Raw genomic sequence first — 22,639 nt, forward strand, 5'->3', positions numbered from 1 at the left:
TCAATCACATTTCAGCATAGGCTTTGAAAACAGACTTTTACAATATGGACTTGACAGTAATGCAACAACATGTCAGTAACTGTGTTCATTCTAATGCCTGATCTGATATTAATGATTCATGTACAGCCAGATGTTATTTGTCTATGTGTCTGTAAATCAAACTAATGACTAAACGCTCAACTTCACCTTGTTTCTCTTAGTAGGATGAAAATAATCTGTTATTTAAACGGTGATTAAATTATATATAGAAAGCAATCAAAGAACGCTCCCTTTACCATCGCTGGACCTGTCAATCAAACAGTGAGAGTTTATCAGCGATATTTTTTTTTTCAACTAATCTCTTAGTTACAATGCATTTTCACTGTTAGTTTTGATGAAAGCATTCGTTAGTGTGCAGAAACGGAGTTGCAATGACGAGATCAATGGTTTCATGCGCTCAACAACATGTCTGTGATCGGCTACAATCTTCATCACTGCAACCTTTCATGCCACAATCTAAATATAATGCTGTAGATCTAAATGTAATGCAACACTTTTCATGATTAGTAAACGTTGAGAACTGTAATAGTACGTTGTGAGAGAGTAATACTTAGATACTTCATATATAATGATGTTAGCCAATCACAGCAGTGGGTGTTTACACTGAACTCTCACAGCAGACACGGCCCTTCAAACAAAGCGTTCAAATAAGAGGTAGGAAAAATGCCTTTTATTTGTAATTAATGACAATTGCTGATGTAAAAAGCATACTAACATCATAAGTGCAACCCAGGAAACATTATAAAACAATAAAACAATGTAGTTCATAGAAACCTTCGACTCGATGATGCAGTACTAGCAGTGATCAGAAGGCTTTAGAAGATTTGATAACACTGAAAGCTTCAGTCCCTCTTCATTGTTACAGAATGGAAAAGACTGACCAGTATTTTTCCAAATTTCTCTTTTTGCATTCCACAGAAAAATAAATGGAAGTTAGTTTGAAATGACATGAGGGTGAAAAAATTAACAGTTTTTTTTGGGGGGGGGCTGAACTAATCTAAAGCAGAGCTTGTTCTCAAGTCATTTTATAAAAGTTCCCTCAAAGACGGGAATGCCACACATTGAATCTTCCTGGAGCCACATGTCTTCCACAGCAAATCATCAAACATGTGAATCATCAAAAAAAAGGCGACAGTTTTGCCACCAGAGCCAATGTCAAGCATTCAGCAGTGTTTCCTTAGCAACTGCCTTTGGGAATCCTGGAGCCAAAGGAGGTTCTTAAGGGATTGAGTTTGGTGTGATAGATTTACAGTGATGATAAAAAAAATCCTCTTGAGATTTATGAAACTGTTTTTGTTTTTGTTCTAGACAATGGTTTTGTCACAAAGCATGGGGGGTAATTACATGAGGGTTGTTAGAGAACATAATGTCTGTGCAAATTCAGGACGATTAACGCAATTAGCTGAAAATAGACTAGTACCACTTGGAACCCTTGGAAGTTTGCAGTTTATTACATACAATGAATCACAGAAAAAAGATGAGCTGATTTTTTCCAGTAAGATCTGTTCCAAATCATATGATTTAAAAATATATATACACTACTAATGGAGACTGTCTCTAAATGCCATTTAATAACCAATGACATTGACTGAGTAATGATTCTGCAGGAACCACACTAGTCTACCAAGACTGGGCTCCCCATTCCAGACTAGCCCACTGAATTAAAGCAGCTTTGGGGGGCTGTGTCAGGATTAAAGCCCTTGTTCCAGGAATCCTGGCGTTAATGAATGTCATAATTAGAATCAGAGAGCCTTTGCTCAGTGAAGTTCACAATCCCAGGCATTACACCATGTAATTTGACTTGTTTATCCCGAAGACGCCTGGCAGCTGCCCATAGTGGCTTCCACTCCAGTGAGTCAACGGTGAGGGACGCCTCCTGCCTTTGCGACTATCGCTGCCATGACATCACAATGCCACATTTCTGTCTCCGTTATTCCTGCTATTCAGGAGGTGCTTGGCACAGGGAAGGAGATGGGATCTCTGAGTATGGCTTTGGCAGCCCTGAGCCAGACCTATCTGCACTCTTCCCACAGGAATCCAGCTAGAAAATAAGCAGGATTAAATAATCCAGGATTAGAAATGTACGTTTGATTTTCAAGGGAGAGAATGGAAGCCCCAAACCACAGGTCTGTCAACTGCTCCGTTGACACGTCGTAAAAAAACAGCGTCTGCCACTTCACGCTGGCCTCAGTTTGGAAGCCATAACTCTCTCCCGTCATATTAAAAAGTGGGCCAGTCTGGAAGCGAATCAGACGCACGTGCATTAGCGGTCTCTCAGGCGCCTTGATTAGGCTTCATTAAAAGAGCCGTATAGGTGGAACATGGGCTCAATTAGCGTGTCGAGAATCTTGGGGGTTAATTGTTGGGGCGACAGGAAACGCCGAAGACTTTAGTGTTACTACGTGTGTTGAGATAAGCTCGAGGCCCGGCCCGGTCTCGAAGCACAAAACATCCACAAATGGCTCACGGCTTGTGCTAATCACCCGCAATTACAAAGCCTTACAGAAACAAACGCATGAAGCCTAATGAGACGTTGAGATTTGTTTCTCTACAGATAGAAGAGGTCAGCTGAACCACATGAAGAAAAACACTTTGCCGGTCAGGGTCAGTGGTGATTACTGAGCCTGCGGCCTAGACATGTACCCTCTCTAAGGACCATTAACGCCACATGGACTGTTCTCTCCTGGCTCCTTATATTTCTGAGAAGTCTTCACACACACACACACATCCACCAACATGACAGTGCCCAGACACCTTTCATAAAACAGTATGACCATATGAGGGAGAGACTTCGCAGCACCTTGTGTGCAGTGGCTGTCAGGGCCACAAACGGAACTTAATTAATCTCACATGCTTTTAAATGTGAAGACTGGGAAAAAATGGGAGAAATGCAAAATATGCTCTCTGAGGTCATCACGTACACACCAGATGACTGCAAAGCACTCAAGTCATGTCCACCCCTAGCTAACGCTCTTGGATAGAGGTGTCGAGAACTAACGGATATTAAGATTACCTCCATGTCTGTCTCACATTGTAAATATGTAGGTGGATCTGCCTAGTGACACACATGATGTTAAATCAAAGGACACTCTATCAGCAGAACAGCCCCAACTAAAACTTCCCAATGCCTCCTCAGCCAACAGCTAATCAACATAAGGACACACCTAATAAAAGCCTGACATATATGTACTCCTCAGGGTGGAAAAGGTCTTAAGAGGGAGATAAGATCGACGTGGCTGTAATCTGTGCCGTATACTACAATTTCTCTTCAATTGCAAGTTGTCACTTTTGTTTTTCTTGCCCCATTTCTCTCATGTGCCCTTGAGAAAATTCTTGACTATGACGAAAAATTTCATAGAAATTTCTTTATTAAAATCAAGATGAAATGATATCATGAAAAATAATTGCAACTGATTTAAACTTCCATTGAAATTGTTCAATGTTGAAAATGGTTGCACTACTTAAGGTTACATTTTATTTCGATGGTCCACTACAACTATAAGTAACTACATGTCAACTATCTCTCATTAGAGTATCAGTAAACTGGGTAGCACTTTATTTTACAGTCCTGTTCTACATTTGCATACTATGTACTTATTATAGTAATTGCAATAACTGGGTAATAACTAGGTACTAACCCTGAACCTACCCTTAACCTGTGTAGTTACCTTATATTACCCAGTACTCTATTAGGTAAGTACACTGCAAGTATAGAACTATAGAACAAAGTGCAACCATAAACTGTTAGTAGACTGTTAGATTAGGGTTAAGTTTAAGGGTTTGGGTTAGTAGACGCTGACATGTTTTTTGCAAAGTTACTTATTATAATGTCTGTTGAGGAGCATCAAAATAAAATGTTAGCAGATATTAAGCTGGAAGTTTATTAATACTCTAATGAGAGTTTGTTTACATGTAGTTGCACATTTACTTGTAGTTACCTTGCTGAAAAACAATTAATTTCGGTAACACTTTAGAATACTGATCCTTCATTAATGAATAACTACACAGGAACAAATGAATAATGCATTATTAACACTCTAGTAACTACTATTAACTAACAAGTAACTCTGATGAATGAATTAGTAAGTAATAGTGCTCAGTTAAAGGTGGTAGTTCACTATTAACTAATCAGTAACTACTGTTTTTTTTCATACCTCCCAGAGAACTACTAAGAACTACTATATACAGGTTCATAATTAATGTGAATAATGAATAATGTATAATTAATTCTAGAGTAAAGGCTTTGGTAAACCACTAGTATTGAGTGAAGTATTACTAAATACCTAAGAAGGAATTACTAATTATTTGGATCAGTATTCTAAAGTGAAAAGCATGATAACTCTATAGTAACTACTGAAGTCATTGTAAACTTTTGAGGTGTTTGTAAAGAATTGGATAGTAATAACTCAAGAGTTACTATATAACTCTAAAGTAACTACTTTAACTACTTCTTTTTTGGGTCATTATTCTAAAGTGAAGATCATAGTAACCCACAAGTAATTACTTAAGTGTTACCAAATATATCATAAGGAATTACTGTACAAAAACATACAAAAACATCAAAAGTTTACAGTGACTTCAGTAGTTACTATAGAGTTATCATGCTTTTCACTTCCAAATAATTAGTAATTCTTTTTTAAGTATTTAGTAATACTTCAGTCAATACTAGTGGTTTACCAAGGCCTTTACTTTAGAATTAATTATACATTATGCATCATTCAAGTTAATTATGAACCTGTAGTAGTTCTTAGTAGTTCTCTTAGAGGTATGAAAAAACAGTAGTTACTGATTAGTTAATAGTGAACTACCACCTACAACTGAGCACTATTACTTACTAATTCATTAATCAGAGTTTATTGTTAGTTAATAGTAGTTACTAGAGTGTTAATAATGCATTATTCATTTGTTCCTGTGTAGTTATTCATTAATGAAGGATCAGTATTCTAAAGTGTTACCTTAATTTCTTTAAAAACAAACAAATAAACAACAACTACAAAACACTTGATGACACCAAGATTTGAAATGGTAGTGTATGTGAAAATAAATATTATAAGCAATTTCCTGTTTTATTTTAGATTTTTAAAGAAGTTGCTGCTTAATTTCTTATTGCCTCAACATGTCAAGACTCTTAAGTGTAGTATACAGAAAATAGAGGAAATGTGTAATAAAAATGTTTAAATTGAATACCTCTGTAAGCAATAACACTTTATTATTACCACATCATTGATATAATTAGTTCCATGCATTATCAAACATGGTGAGTAATAATTATTTTTTAGAGCATCTACTAAAATGATGAAAAGTTCGTCTTCTCAAAAGATTTTGGGCCAGATTTTTGTGACATTTATCTAGACAAGCTCCAGTCAAGCTCCGAAAATGTGAAAAAATTACAATTTTTACAATGATTACAAACTTCCCTTTCCATGTTCCAATTGAAAATCAAAACTTAAAGGATTAGTTCACTTTGAAATGAAAATTACCCCAAGCTTTACTCACCCTCAAGCCATAGGTGTATATGACTTTCTTCTTTCTGACAAACATAATCGCAGAAATATTAATAAATATCCTGACACATTCTGAGCTTTATAATTGCAGAGACAGGGATCAATGTGTATGAGCTGAAGAAAGTGCATCCATCTAAATCCATCCAGAAGGCCTTTATTAACCCTTCGCTTCAGAAGGCCTTTATTAACCCCCCAGAGCCGTGTGGAGCACATATTTTCTAGCTATTTTTCTAACCAGACTCTGGTGCTGTCCCACTCTTTAAAAATGGACTGAGAGTCCAGTGAGCCGCAGTGTTAAGTCACATGACGACTGCGCATCCAATTACCTGCAGTCCTCAGAAAACAAAGTGTCAAATCTGCGGCAGACAGCGCACAGCCAGATACTGTTCTGTGGTTTACAGCAGAACGAAAAAGACTTAAACTTTTATTTTCTTAGGTTTATAACATTGCAACACTGTCATCAAGACCCTGGGAATTAGGGATCTCAGTTTTCGCTTAGCATTACCCTTCTTTCTCCATGATTAATAGGTGCAAGTAAATATATTTTTTATGAAATTGAGAAAACAGATCGAGGCAAAGTAATGTGGTGGTTTGTGCCCAAGTCAAACAAGACACATGTTGTTCTGGAATCATCTCCCTTTGGTTACTCCAAAATCCCCTCGCCCCAGCACACCCTTTGGGTGCAAAAGAATCGCCTCAACCTCCTCTTTAACTTGTGCTTTTCCCATTCCCACTTCAGGATGAAGCCATTTTTATGCTCTTTGTAAATAAGAAATAAAGTTTATTGGACGTGGCGCTGGCGCTGATCACATCGTGTCGTGTTTCGCATTCATCTCTCCCTCCAGCTTCTCGAGGAAACCACTGTCATCTTTTTTCAATGCTGTACGCTTACACAAATGTCTTTGTAAGAAACATAATTTTCCTTCTTTTTTTCGTTCAAGCGTCTGCAGTGGGAAAATGCTACTTCACTGCAGCCTCTATTTATTTTCTTTCTTATTCAGGTTGTTTGTATATTGCACTAAGCCACTGTTGATAACGATTCCCAAGGCTAATAGGGACCCAAGCTTTTCCGGCTCTGTTATTTTCATCTTCGAAAGCTCAGTTAGCCATTTCTGTGACACATGGCATAATGATCTACTTGTGATTACAGACCCTCTTGGGGCACGTGGCTGTCACTTCATAGTGCGTCTTGCATTGTTTGTGAGCCAAGTGTGTAGGAAGGAAGTGAATCACATACATCTCCCTCCAGAGTCCTGATCATAGGAATAAAAACTCTTGTTTTGTTTTTCTAGGCAACATCTGCAGTGTGCTGAAGGTCACTAGAGAAGGCTGGGTGGACAGCTCATTCTCCCACACGCCTTTGGTGTTACTTTACAGTAATGATTTGATTACAAATGAATAGTGTTATCCACCAAAGCATAGTTTTTGTTTTTTTCTTTTGACAAAAGCGCCCTTTAAAGTATCCTTTTAATTTAATCAACATTTCATCATGTCTTGTCATTAAATCAATTTTAACTTAAAATGGCATCTAATTTTAGTTGACAAAAATAGCATTTTATTTGAAGAGAAATAATCAAGAATATTCAAGCATTTTGCATATCCAATATATTACAAAGAAAAATGGCTTCATCGTAAAGGGCTAATGGGAAAAACATACAAACTCAAGTTAAAGAAGAGGTTCAGATGATTCCTTTGGCAAAGTGGTTCTGGGATAACCAGAGGGAAAATATTCCAGAACAACTTCTGTAACGGAAAGAGCGTATTCACAGCGTCACATTCTGATTAGAACGTAACTTTGTTCAGTTTCACTTGTGCATTCTACATCATTTTGTGCAAATAAAGTTGCATTTATGTTGTTTAATCTCATATTTGCATTTACAGTACGTCAGAAGATTCTCACCATTATATGCAATTTTCATTTTGGGCAACACTTTATTTCGATGGTCTAGTTTAGACAATCTACTAACTACAAGTAACTTTGCAACTTCATGTCAACTAGCAATCATTAGAGAATTAGTAGACTATCTGCTTAATATCTGCTCATACTTTATTTTGATGCTCCCCAACAGACATTCTACTGGCTAACTTTGCAACTACATGTCAACTTATTCTACTAATTCTAAAACCTAACCCTAAACTAACAGTCTACTAATAATCTAATGAGAGTTAGTTGACATGTAGTTGACAAGTTACTTATACACTGTAAACCCGAATAAGTTGGCAAAACTCAAAATAAAAATTGAGGCAGTCAGTTGCCTCAAAGTTTTTAAGTTAAGAAATTCAAAGTTTAAGTAAGCAGAACTGGCAGATTTTTATTTTGTACTCAAATTTATACATTTAACTTAAAATTTCCATGAAACCTCAATGTGAACTTTTTCGTTAGTGTAAACTTAGCTAGCCGTAACAAGGTAATTCAGAAAACAATAGCATGGTACATGCTGAATGAGTGCAGCAATACAAAGCATTTAACATACTCGCTCTCAAACCAATCCGCATGCGCTACTTGTCACCATGGTGATAACTCTCCAAAAACCCACATTAACAGAAACTTTTCTAAATTAGCATAACAAGACATTAATCACGACTAAATGTCCCACTTAACATTAATCTTGTGAAAAAAAAACAACAACAAAAAAACATTATATAACACTTAATTTTAGCATGTACTCTCCCTTTCGAGTGCCATGAGCAAAGCAAAGCATGCTGGAAAATAGAAATCAAAGCCCAGTTTCAGTTAAACTTAAGTCCGTCTAAATTAAAGAAATAAGTTCATAAAACTCAAAACAATGAAACAGTTCAGCTTACTTAAAATATATCAGTTCTGTAAACTTGAAAGAAAAAGTACGGAAGAGGATTAGGGCCAAGCAATAATAAAAAAATAAAACCATCTCGAGATTAAAGTTGTTAATTTTCGAGAAAAACATTGAAATAAAATATTTAGAATAAAGTCATTAAATTACGAGAACAAATTCGTTAAATTACAATTTTTTTCTCATAATTTGTTTATTCTCAACATTTTATCTCGACTTTTTTCTCGAAATTTAACGACATTTTTCTCATAATTTAACGAATTTGCTCTCGTAATTTAACGACTTTTTTCTTGTAATTTAATGAGTTTATTCTCAACATTTTATCTCAACTTTTTTCTCAAAATTTAACAACTTTAATCTCGAGATGGTTTTATTTTTTTATTATTGCTTGGCCCTAATCCTCTTCCGTAAAAAAGAAAGTGCTAAATACTCATCATTTGACTGAACTAATTTGTTTCATTTAAGTTTGTCTTACACAAATTAATTATTTTGAGCGTTAGGGTTTTACAGTAGAATGTGGAACATCGAAATAAAGTATAACCTTATTTTGTCTTCATTCACACAAATTCATTTTAAAAAAGTTACACGGACGAAAGATTTTCACAGTTGTTGCATCACGTTCAGTTGATCATGCGGATTCGCCACAATGACCAACACAAAGTGGCTTCTGCGTGAGCTGCGCTTCATACATTGCTACACTACTGTCGATAGACAATGGACCTTTTTTTGCCCATGAAATTTCACCAAAAAGTTTGCACCTTAACACTTACTTAACGTTTTACTTTTCCATCCTGCCAACTTTTCAGATCATCCCCCTGGTACAATATACAGTCTAACATCCTAAATGGTGGCACAGCTGGCCCCTCTGTATCCTGGAGTTCCCCTCTTCCCTTCTTTTTTAAATTAGACAAGTACCTGTCCAGCTATGAGTAAACATTACAACTCATCTCATACACACCCATTCAAAAGCGTCATCCAAACCTGTGCCAGAATCAACACAAAGCAAACCGCACATGCAAACACATACACACGGCAATCTAAGATGAACTCCTTCTGGGGCCCAGTTTATGTTGGCGTGCCGAGTAAAGCGGAGCCAACAGAGACAGAGCGGGGGGGGAAAAAACAACATAATGTAACAATTTATCTGTGCATATTTCCCAGATTTTATGTCCAAACACACAGAGTTCCCAAGTATGTTGGATCTATAGCAATGGGGCATGAATATTCAGCTAGCGGCCTGCCTAAGTGTGCGTTTTGGGTGCGTAATGACCAACCACTCTGCGTTCGAGTTCAGCCAAGTAACTCCTCACAATGCGGTGGCCAGAATGACTAATGGAGGTTTGAATATCTGAACTCGCTTTGTGGAGTCGCACAGGAAGATAAAAGAGAAAAACAACAAGAAAGTTGAGGAGAAGCGTCTGTTTTCACTTAGGTCCCCCGCGCGCCACAAACCTTCCCATTGTTGCCTGAAGGAGGCTGGCTGCGAGCATGGCCTCGGATCATAAAAAAGAAGCTGTAATTAGCTAAGTGACAATTGAGTCTGTAATAAAAGAAGGGCAGCCTGGAAGTGAACCCGAACTGTTAGCTTTCTTTCACTCTCATAAACTGACCAGAGCGTTTTGTTTAGCGTGCCGTTCTCACTGTAAACCGGCCCCGGAGTGTGTGTGTGTGTGTGTGTCTGTGTGTGGGCAAGCCGTACATCCAGTTCCGGATGGCCGAGTCGGTGACTAAATCGCCCTGAATTGGCTGTTCTCCCAACTCCGTTTCTACTAGCACATCTGCCATGCTGACTGTGCCGTTTTGTGCCATCTCAGGCATGTCAAAAAAAGCTCTGACATTTGACCAGAGCGATTTCGTTGGGATTTCGAACATCTTGACATCCGCAAGACAAGTGCGTCTATGCGAGAGCCAAGCACAGAAGCTAGGCTTGACTTGCTGTTGATTCAGATGTTCTTGTAAACACAGCAGTGCGGCGCAAAAAAGTGCTGGCATGTCAGAATTCTTTCCTTGCCTTTTGTGAAGGGCACTAGCACTGCTGCCAGTGGGAGGAATCCAGTCAGGATGAGCTCTGCTGCATTAATGGGGCTTTGTTTGTTGTTTTACTCACCCTGGCTTTTCTGAGATGCACACTTCTGGACGAAAAACATTCCTTGGACTCATTTTGTGCTTTGTTCACACTTGCAAAAACAAACGGCATGGTTAATCCTTCCAGTAACATGGGTATCAAGATGGGTTCAACAGTTTAACAACCCTGAGGAAACTCTAAACCTAAATAAAACCATGACATCTAATGTACACATTTACTCTAATGGCTGTAAATGTGGCGAGATGCACAATACGGGGCATAGCATTGGTTTAAAGGATCTGTTCACTTCAGAATTAAAATTTCCTGATCATTTAAATTCAAACATTTTAATTCAAAGAGCTCTACATGATCTAATAATAATAATAATATAATAATAACGAGGAATCTTATCTAGCGAAATGATCGGTCACTTTCTAAAAAAAGTAGGCGGAAGTACTGTGGTAAGGCGAAAAAAACTAATTTTCTCTTCCAAACTTCAAAATCATCCATCCTCGTTGATTTACCTTTTTTTGTAAAGGGCGTTTGACTTCACGTTCTCTTTGTAAACACTGGATCAGTACTTCCGCCTTCGTCACGCATGTGATTACGTAATGCATTGCACATCGCAGGGCAGTGCAAGACGAGCATTTGTGGTTAAAAAGTATATATTATATATATATATATATTTAAATATATATATATTACACCACCATTCAAAGGTTTGGGATCGGTATGATTTTTTATGTCTTTAAAAGAAGTTTCGTCAGCTCACCAAGGCTGCATTTATTTAATTAAAAATACAGTAAAATCAGTAATATTGTGAAATATTATTACAATTTAAAATAAAATGTTTTCTATTTGAAAATATTTGTAAATGAAAATGTGCATCGTTACTCCAGTCTTCGGTGTCACATGATCCTTCAGAAATCATTCTAATATGCTGATTTGCTGTTCAAGGAACATTTATTGTGTACAGATGTACAAAATATTTGTGTACAATATTTTTTTATGAATAAAAAGTTCAAAAGAACAGCATTTATTTGAAATATAATCTTTTGTTACATTTTAAATGTCTTTACTGCCACTTTTGATCGATTTAATGCATCCTTGCTGAAAAAAATATTAATTTCTTTAAATTCTTATAAAAAAATAAAAATTCTTACTGACCCCAAACTTTTGAACAAGCTTTGTATTTCAGATAAATGCTGTTCTTTTGAACTTTCTATTCATCAAAGAATACTGAAAAAAAAAATAGTGTACACAAATATTTTGTACATCTGTACACAATAAATGTTTCTTGAGCAGTAAATCATCAAATTAGATTTCTGAAAGATCATGTGACACTGAAGACTGGAGTAATGATGCTGAAAATTCAATACATTTTATATTATATTCCAATAGAAAATTGTTATTTTAAATTGTAATAATATTTCACAATAGTACTGTTTTTACTGTATTTTTAATTAAATAAATGCAATCTTGGTGAGCAGACAAAACTTCTTTTAAAAATAATAAAAATCTTACCGATCCCAAACTTTTGAACGGTAGTATATATTTTTTTTATTATTATTATTTTTTTTAAAATGACAATCGTTTCTCTTGATAAGACTCTTATTCCTTGTCTTGGATCATGTAGAGCCTTTTGAAGCTGCACTGAAACTGACATTTGGACCTTCAACCCGTTGGTAGTCGTTGAAGTCCACTATTTATATACAGTATATATATATATATATATATATATATATATATATATATATATATATATATATATATATATATATATATATATATATATATATATATATATTAATGGTAGTATATATACATTTCTTTATTAAGTTCTTTTTACAACATTTTATTTATTTTTTCTTTACAAAAAAGAAAGTTTTCAGCAAGCACAGTAAGTGTCAGGTCTATATGAATGGTTAATGGTACACACACACACACATGGTCACACTCACACACAAATCATGTAGCTCTAACCCTGGGCTCTTAATAAGTGGTGTAGCATTAGTGATCTTTACCAAACAGATAAAATCTACACAGTCAAAGTGTGCTGGTTTGCGTCTGGGTGATGTTAATGGGACTATAGTGATGATAGAGCGGCAGCTCTTTAATTTTTCAGACTCAGGGAGAGGCTAGGTTCAAACTCAGGAAGGTTCATTTGGAGGCTGCGCTGCTAAAGAAGGAAACTCAGAGTTTGTGGTCACTGCAGTGCATTCGTTCATGCTCTTTCAAACATGTGCAAGCAGTTCTGCCCATTTAAATCCAATTACCATCTCAACCGGTCGTCATGGGAACCACCTGTGATAAACACCCCAGCACATAATGGCCCCAAACTATTTCCCAAATTACAGGCGCCCTCAATCAACACAACGAATTAGTTCTTTTCCCTTCTCTCCGCTTCTGTAGAGCAGGATACTCTATCGGAGCGCTCTTTCTCCTGAGACGCATCTTGGCTGAGTCCAGAATGCAGATCTCTGTGAACACTTGAATGAAGGACCAATGCATACATTTTGCATGTTAGCATTTATAGGTCTAGTGAACTAAAACGCATATTGAGTATTTGAACAGAATTTCGTCCATTGCCGTCACAAAATATTTCTCCACTTTGGCCTGCAGCTATTTTGTTTTATAAAATCAACATGAAATTACATTAGCAACTCATTTTACTTTCATTATTTGGAATATTTTGGAATATAATGGATTGGAAATTCGCAGTTCAGCTCTACCGGAATGGAGTAAATGGTAGGTTAAAAAAAAAGATGTCTTGGTGAAGTCAGATGAAAAGGAAAGTCCTTTCAGAGGTGGCGCAGGTTATGACACTTTGTATTGCAAAGATAAACAAATAAACAACTTTGTATTAACTTACAGCATAGCAATGAAACATGCTTTAAAAGATCAGGAACATTTACTAAAAATTAATCCGTCTGTTTGACACGCATGCGTTCATTGAAGTCTGTGAAGTTTAACAAGACGCTTGTTGTCAGAATATGCAAAATGGAAATACTCGTGGGACTTTCTAACATTTACAGATAAGGACATAACCATAAAATGTAAGTTATGCACTAACGAAAACACATGTCAGAGGCACACGCATCTGTCAAAGCACGAGAAGGGAAGACACGGTAAACGCTTATGCTTTAGTTTGAAGCACTTAAATATAAAGCATTCTCATGTTTCAGAAAACTCATGTACATTTCCCAGAGCAGCTCGCTCTGTCCTCTGCTATTTTTCATATGCGTTTTGTCCATAGAAGGTTATTCACTACACTCTAAAAAATGCTGGGTTAAAAACAACCAAATTTGGGTTGAAAATGACCAAACCCAGCAATTGGGTTGTTTTAACCCACCTGTTGGGTTAAATGTTTGCCTAACCTGCTGGGCAGTTTATTTAACCCAACTGTAGTTTAAAAATTACTGTACTTCTTGCTTAAAATGAACCCATTCATTAATATTTATTAATAAGGCTAATGAATAATAATTAAACAGTAAACATTTATTAAATTGCTTATTAATAAATGTTCATCTTTTGATTATTATTGTTGCCTCTAGTAATTATGTGTCTACATTTTTAATTTTGGGTTCATTTTAAGCCAGTCATATAGTCATTTTTAAACAATAGCTGGGTTAAATAAGACTGCCCAGCACGTTGGACAAACATTTAACACAATCGCTGGCTTTGTCCATTTTCAAACCAACTTGGGATGTTTTTAACCCAGCATTTTTTAGTGTACTGTAAAGTGACATGACTGGCTGATGGTTTCCTGGGCACAGCACGCAGACAATAATCGGATTCGTTGTCAATTATTTTCATTATCGATAATAATCGATTTTATCGATTAGTTGTTGCAGCCCTACTAAAATCTAAACAGGTCAAAAATGTTGACTTCAGTGTATCTCTGAGCATTTTAGATGTTACTGTGCATCGTCATTACAATTTCCCTGCAGATTTTCTCAACATCATTTACACAGAGTAACATGAAATCAATAATGAAATAATGCTAATAATTAATGCTGCCTCTAGCTAAGCTTATTAATAGAGTTATGAGGATTCAGCATCAGATAATCAATGAAACTGCAGTGAAGAGGCGAAGAAGTCAGAACACAAACACAGCAGAACAAAACCTACTCTGAAACAATCTCTGTGGAGTGCAGATTTATCTTATACTCAATACTGAAAACATCTGGCAATACTGAAAAAAGCAGGCTTTTCTAAAACGATTTGAATCAATAGTTTACTCTACACTAGTCAGTGACCTATGATGGGCGTACGGAGGCGTGCGTGAGCGACACAGGGCTGCTCTACACCAATAGCATAAGACGCTAGCAGAATCCCCACAGTCACAGCAGTGCAGCTTTAGGAACACTGGGTGGCTCTGTGGGCCCCACACCACGCAGGAGATTTACTCACACTACAGACCTGCCACATCTCCCCCATAAATACAGCAAACTGTGTTCCCACAGGCCACCATTTCTCTGAGTCAACCTGTCATCCAGACCACCAGATCTCAAGCATCTGAACGAGGCACAAACAGTGTCCAGGGAGAGGATACGATTCCACAACATGCTGTGAAAGTGGAGAATGTATAACGAGACTATAAGTCAACAGCCTTCGGTGAAAACGCAATGACTTTTTTACCTCTCGGATTCAGCAATCTGACCATAAATTTCTACGGTTTCACAACTGCAAACATACTGCCACTGGATTTTGCATGGTCTTCACAGATTGTACCTTTTATAAACCACAGAGGAAACTAAACAAACTTATTTCGCATAATCTTGTGCCAACAATGTGAAAAGGAGGCCTTAAGTGTATCTAAATTTACTAACTAACCATTCCCCCTATCGTGCATATTTTCCTTTATTTGGATGCTAAATTGCTTACACATGTAATGGGATATTTCGGTGCACACAACATACATATAAACCTCTTGTCCAATAAAATATACTGCCAGCAGATTTTGAGATTTTGCCTACAGCTGCAAACTACACATTGTGGTGTAGGAGAGAATCTGGCTGCTGACTGAACCTGAACATCTGCATTCAGAAGATATTCATGCTCACATCTTTCGATAGTTCAAAAAAAAGTTTACTTACTGGTTGCAATTTATAGGCAGGTATGTATTTGATCCTGAAGTTGTGTGCTTTCATACTGTATTTGAACAGTTACATGTCAGCAACAGGGCACATTTCTGACCTACATTTAAATACAAGCCACGTTCCAGATGAAAACAAACATCTTAAATCACACAAATATGGACAAACCCAGCCATTGGGTTAAATCTTTTAAGGAATGGTTGGGTTTGTAATTATTTGACCCAAATTTGGGTTGAAACAACCCAGCATTTTGTAGAGTGCAGCCTAAGCAGGTTTGCTGGTCTCCCAGCCAGGTCAGTCCAGTTTGATGGTTAGTTTTAGAGGGGATTTGGGAACTTTCAGCTGGTCAGGCTGAGAGACCTGCTTAAACCAGCTAAGACCAGCAAATGAGCTTAGGTTGGTTTGTCTTTTTGTCAGCTTACACATGTGACTAGTGCTGGCAAAATGAGTCGCAATGAGCTTTTTTTTTTTTGAGTTACTGTTATTCTAAATATTCAAAATATCTAATATCTAAATATTCTTATTCTTAAAAAATTAAAAATGATGTAGATTTGTTGGAATCTAACAAAAAAATGACTGAGCTACACCTGTTTGAAGTCGATAGAGTCAATTTTGAGACTTTAAAATCCCTGTTAATACCACCAAATTTGGCACAAACCATGTCAAAACCAAATATCTATAGGAAAAATATATATATTCAACTTTTTTCCATGATTCCACAATTGTTTGATTAACATTAATAAAACAGACAGCCTATATATTAAGACCTACTGTATCACACGGATCTAATATAATGTTACACATCAGATGTTTTTCCACAACAGTTAACCAAATGTTCACTTAAGACATAACAGATAATGTTTGCGTGAATACTTGCCATGACAGATTTTTTGAAATATTGTAATTCTGTGTATAAGTGTATATCGGGATCACGCACTGAGGCGTCTTTGTGTGCGCGCTTCGGCTCTGTCAGTCAGCTTGAGTAAGATCGCTTTGTTTACATCAGCATGAGTTTGAAAATCACATTTCATTTGTTCAGACTCATGCCATCGAGAATTCGCTATGAATATTCAGAAAGTTGGAATGCTGCGCTTTAAAATGATGCCAAACTTGTGCCTAGAGGAAGTGCTAGTCGTCGAGAAGCAAGCAGAAAGGTACTCCTCTCAGAAAACATACAAACAAAGACACTTTTAGATGTTTAATTATTATTTGGAGCATTGGGATCACTAGACGAGGGCTTAATGAACTCATTTTCGTGAAAACCTCAATTTCGACCAAAACTGACACTTTTCACTTGTTTTGCTTATAGTTTGAAATTAGCCAGTGCACATTCTGACTCATTTTCCAGCACAGGTCACATTATAGTGTGTATGTGTATATATATATATATATATATATATATATATATATATACAGTATATATATTCAAAGCAATTTAATGATCGTCTAACTGTTTATTTCATACTTTCAGTACCTGGCATTCTCTCAGACAGCAGTTTTACGAAACAAAGCTATGCAGCTTAATTCCTTCACCAAAACAGTGTAAACAGGTTTATTTATTCATTCCTCCTGTCAGCAGAAACAGAAAGTGCTGCGTGGGCAGTGACTCAGGCAGATGTCCGCTTTGGTTTTTGTCTGACCCACATGTACGTGGTTTCCTCGAGGCTGACAAGGTTAAGAAGCTACCGGCAAATGCCACTGCCTTCATCTAAGAACTGCACAGCAGGTCATTAACATTTCTCTGGTAGGAACTTAGTGGAGAATATTAGCTTCCTCTGATTGACCTGCCTTTGGGGGGTTAGCGCACCCATATCCCACTACCAGGTCAAAACTGTGAATTTCAAAGTCCCCGGTGTACATCAATCCGCTCACGACCCTGGGAAACCAGCGTAATTCAAGAAAAAAAGTTAAGCTTTCTGTATATAGTTGGCTTTCTGTCAGGACTCCAAAGTCTTTGTAGCTTGTATTTATCTAAATATGTCTTTGGAGTAAATCACAAAGCTGTCTAGCTTTTTGAAACCGGCTGAGCACAGCCCTATTTTGGAAGACGCTTGGCTGGATTCAGAGAGGGTTCATTTCTCTGAAAACAATCAGTAGGCCACTTCTGAAAGACCTGAGCCAGAGCTCTATGGTTTATGTGCTTGGGGCATGTTGAATTATTAGCCAGCTATTGTGGGTAGACAAAGCTTGCATCGCTTTACACAGCAATATAATGACATAGAGTTACAGTATTATCCCTTATTACTTGATAATCACCCTTTATACAGCAGCAGAAACCAACTGCTTGTTTTTATTATAGCTTTTCCGAACCCAAATATTTTAAGGAAAAGTTCACCCAAAAATGAAAATTCTGTCATTATTTACACACCCTCATGTCAGTCCTGGCCAGTCATAATAATGAAAGCGAATGAGGGCTGGGACTGTCAAGCTCCAAAATGACAAAAAAAAAAAAAAAGCACAGTAAAAGTAGTTCATATGAATCATGCACTATATTTCCAGTTTTCTGATGACATTATGAAGAGAACTCCATCCTAGCTCTCTATTCATGAGCATTCATGAGAGAAATAGTGATTTAAGCACTTCTTTTTTTGATTCAAATCTTTTCAAAGAATCAGTTCCAGTTCCAACAACCAGTCAGTGAGTTTGAATCAGTCAGAACTGATTTAATTTCATTTCATTTCAAGTCTCAACAGTTAACAGCCCACTGGAAAGGAAGAAGTGAAAATATACTTCAATTTCAATTGGTTTGTGACACAAAGCTGACTTCGGCAGTGTTTTAATCTAGCACATAAGTCATATCAACTGCTTTTATGGTACTCTTATGCCATTTCGCTGACTTTTTATGATTTAAAAGCTTCAGTCTCATTCTTTATAAAGTGCAACCAGCGTGTTCTACTAAAATTCTCCTTTTGTGATGCACAAAAGAAAGAAAATCATAGAGGTTTAGAATGATGTTCCAAGAGTCAACCAATCACTTAACTGTGCCGTAAGATGTCATTACAAGACTTTAACAGCACTGTACACAGTAATTGTGTATGGAGAGCTCATTAAGGGAAGCAATGAGCTAAATGGCTTCAGAGAGGTTGCAGACTTCTGGAGTCAAGTTTGAGATTCAGTCTGGAGATGGTTTATGTTTGCAAGGCTGAGAAAGCCAGAAAATTTGATGTGTGGGAGAGCGATTTGTTTCTGATAAATAAAAGAAAACAACCGCTCAAAAGGAACATAAACTTGTCAGGGAAAGGAGAGAAACAAAAGACGTACTTCATGACGCAAAAACTATGGAGGGTACAATCCTCAAACTCAATCAATCTATGCAGTTATGAAAGGCTATCGCCGCTGTTCCGTGGTCATTTCATGCTGGCTAACTGCTCGCCTCTGCCGGGATAATTGCACCCGGAAGATTAAAGAGGGAAAGTTTAAAATTGGCTGAGGGGAAGGGGACATAAGACAAGATGATGCATTCTGCTTTCCTATTCCTCTTAATGCACCAATCACATGCAACCTGAGCTTGGGGTAATGGCAGGGAGTGACTGGGTCTCATGGGTATCACTGACCGAAATATCCTACATTACCAGCGCAGAGGCCTGTCTCCGAACAGGAACTGAAGTTAATATAGGGGCCCATTTAGCTACACACTGTTAATAAATAGGAGCAGGCATGTCCAGGACTGCCTTCTAATTCATCATTCGCTTTTCATTATTCGGTTTCAACGACTAGACAGAAGGATCTAGCCTTCTAGGAACAGGGCAGGGGTGGGGGAACATCTAGAAACCTGACCAAACCCCTGGCTAAAGACTGTATAAGTACGCTTGCATTGAGTATGAGGTGCATTTCTGAGCCTACACAGTGAAATCTGTAACTGTAACCGCAGTCTTTCCAGGCTGCAAAGAGTACTGACCACAAATGGCCTCCGGCAGTCGTTACCGCACACGTCTCTGCAGGGCTTCTCCCCCACGACCCACAGACCTGTCTTTCTTGGTCTCCGTTGGCCAACGGCTACCATCCTCTCTCTTTCCTTCATTATTCATCCACAACGCCCTCTGCTCCCATTTCATTCCACTCCGTCCTCAGTCTTACTCAGCGTTAAAGCGTGCTCCTTACCTTTCCCTGACCCCTGTCAGTGTTTCCAATCCTGCCGGCCACGGTCGATCCGCCTAACCCTTCCTGCGTGCGACACGGTCGGCTTGCTTTCCCCAGCTGGCCGGGCTTGAGGTTTTTAATGGGAAGGTTACGGGTGAGGCCGTTCATATTGCACTAACGTCAACCAGCGTAACGAACCCTGACAAGGCAAGGTTACAAGTCCTGCCATAAACCTCTCCCGCCCTGGACAACCTTCATGAGGCGTACTCCAGTTTACATTTAGCAAATGTTAAAATGAGAGGGAACAAACATGAAGTAATTTGCTGTCGGAAAGGAAATGAATATGACCTCAGTATCAAATTAATATTTGTACTATGTTAATGCTTCAATTAATGTTTTCATGAAAGTAAGGAGGTGGGTCTAACAATGGGATAGTATTCAGGTAAGAAACACTACAGAAATTAAATAAAGTAATTAAATGTAAAAAATAACACTGGATAGTCTTCATTGTAAAAATTAAAAACAGATTAATGTTTACAATTAAAGTTACAAGAACAGTGAGTGATTTTATTTTCGTCTTTTGACAGACAGCAGGAGGTTTATTAGGCTGCTGTCACTTTAAGAGTTTATGCGCAGATCCATACATACGGTTACACAAACCTTCTTTCTCAACTATTTACATTACCACACTGACTGTTTACCTGAATACTCGCCAAGACGAGCATTTCAACATAATGCTGAGTGTATCTGACCATTTAAAGGTGCAATGTGTAAAATTTGTGACGATCTATTGACAGAAATGCGATTTAATATACATAACTATGTTTTCAGTGGTGTATAAAAGACCTTACATAATGAACCGTTATGTTTTTATTACCTCAGAATGAGCCATTTCGATGTACATACACCACGGGTCCCCTTACATGTTAAGTCGCCATTATGCACCAGCATGTTTCTACAGTAGCCCTAAATGGACAACATGCTCTACAGAGCTTGTTTATTCACTATGTTGTTCTTCTAAATTGTTTGTGTTTTTAGAGGCAGCTTGAATCGCCACTACGTTGAATATGCACAAAGATGAAGTAGTAGTAGTAGTCGTTTGGTTTATTAGAAGCAGAGACCATACTTTGTTAGAAGAAGAAACCTCATTGCTTTATTGGCTAACGTACTCTCTGCTGTTTCAGACGATGACATCTTTGTCTTGTATCGACCAGACGACCACCGTAGCTTCTCTATTATGCTTTGAAAGGGAGGAGTGAGCACCATTGGTTGCAGTTCGCAACCTCACTGCTAGATGCCGCTAATATTTACACACTGCACCTTTAAGCACAATACACCACAAAAAAAAAACGACTCAATTTGGATTTACAAGCTGTTTGAGATGCGGCTTTATGTGTGCTCGCCACTTATATAGATCAGTGTTGCACAGGCTTTTGGTATGAGTGCGAAACCTGTGGGAATGAGTAAAATTATGCACAATTTAAGCACTATCCAACCAAAGTAAATGAGATGAGTGAGTGACAGGAGGCGGGTATGTGCCAAACTGTACATTCGCCATCGGAGAGAAAAGAGAGCGAAAACACACAGCTGGTATCGGTGTATCGATACTACAGAAAAGGATTATTGGAACCGTTTCGGATATTTCTGTATCGATGCAGCATCCGGCGCATCCATGCATGAAACTTCAGGAATTGGTTTGGAAATGAGACTGTCAAAAAGTCATGACCAAACATGTGTCATACAGTATATCAGCAATTTTAGTAGCTTGTGAATGATGAGCAAAGACACTCATGTGTAGTAATATTTTAAACTATTACATAAAAAAGCTTCAAATGCCAGTATCAGGGCCAACCAGTCGCTGCCTCATGGAAACATTTTAAAAACACAAAGCTGCTTGCAGAACTTAATGGTGCTCTAGAGTGACTACCGTGTCACAATCGGCTTCAAATAAACACTTGTAAAGCTTAACCTTTGCTCCAGCACGGGCCTGACCTGAACACGCTAGTTTCATTGACGATTGTAAATTCATAAATGAAGTATTCCCCGACTGGTGAGCCAAAAAATGTCCCTGATTCAAAGCAGAGCAGGAAAATATTCAGAATAAGAATGTCGTTTATCCAAGAAAAATATTCCCTCCAGCACACCTTCTCCTCCCCATCAAGAGCACGGGGAGAGGTTGTGTCACATTAAGCATGGCTCAGACCCCCGGTCCATCTAAAAGAATCACATCTGGATGAGCTAAAGGAATAACACAGAATATCCCTGCACTGACAGCGTCCTTTAAACAGTGTTTGGGAAAGTCAAATATTTAAGCAAGATCCTTTCCAGTACAATGATCAAAATTCAAACAGTGGGAAGTTCGACCGCAAGCTTTTCCAGGCACGGATATCAAAGGAAAGCGATGACTTACAGGCGGCCCAACTTGGGTGTGGATTGGAACAGCAGCTCCGGCAGGACCTGCAGCCGGTTCCGGTTCAGGCGGCTGTGAGGAAGAGAGGACAGGGAAAGGGCAAGAGTTAGCGTGGTCAAAACTTCAGGAGGGAAGAAATGAAACGTAAGATGTTGTGAGAATGACCTTATGCGGAGCACAGATCAGTGGGTATGTGTTTGTGTAGTTAGACTATCCGAGGCAGAAAGAGAGAGTGAAAACCAGGGAAACAAAGACGGAAAGGTTGTTTGACTTGCACATCGATATGCGGGCAACTGAATAACTAGATGGATGAGACAACAAGGCAAACACAAACGACACACGGACAGACCAATCCATCTTTCTGATTAAAGAAACAAGTCGGGGCAGCATTGCTATCAGGATCAGCAGCATCACGACAGGCCAATAGCTACATCCTGAGGTCAGGAGTCACATCTGTGCAGGGACTGATGGGAAATAAATTTACTTCCTCTGAAGATGGCCTAGGTTATCTCCAGTAGTGCTCTTTAAAGGCTATTATCACTCACATGAGCCTGGCCAGACGAACTGTGGGATTTGGTAGGATGACCCTTATCACGGGAGTATGGGTTTTGATGATAGGATGCAGGGTCATG

The 22,639-nt window shown here is 38.0% G+C and overlaps 1 protein-coding gene across 2 annotated transcripts in view; it reads right to left on the reverse strand.

Annotated features, from left to right (window-relative positions):
* Positions 1–22,639, reverse strand: part of slit3 (slit homolog 3 (Drosophila)) — a 222,381-nt gene that overhangs the window by 181,524 nt on the left and 18,218 nt on the right. For both annotated transcript variants that reach the window (XM_067366470.1, XM_067366461.1), the window contains exon 4: positions 22,008–22,079. In XM_067366470.1, the coding sequence (XP_067222571.1) occupies positions 22,008–22,079 (72 nt within the window). The remainder of the gene's footprint in view (positions 1–22,007; positions 22,080–22,639) is intronic.

Source organism: Chanodichthys erythropterus, chromosome 1, assembly GCF_024489055.1.
Source record: "Chanodichthys erythropterus isolate Z2021 chromosome 1, ASM2448905v1, whole genome shotgun sequence".
In the NCBI taxonomy this organism is placed as follows: domain Eukaryota; kingdom Metazoa; phylum Chordata; class Actinopteri; order Cypriniformes; family Xenocyprididae; genus Chanodichthys; species Chanodichthys erythropterus.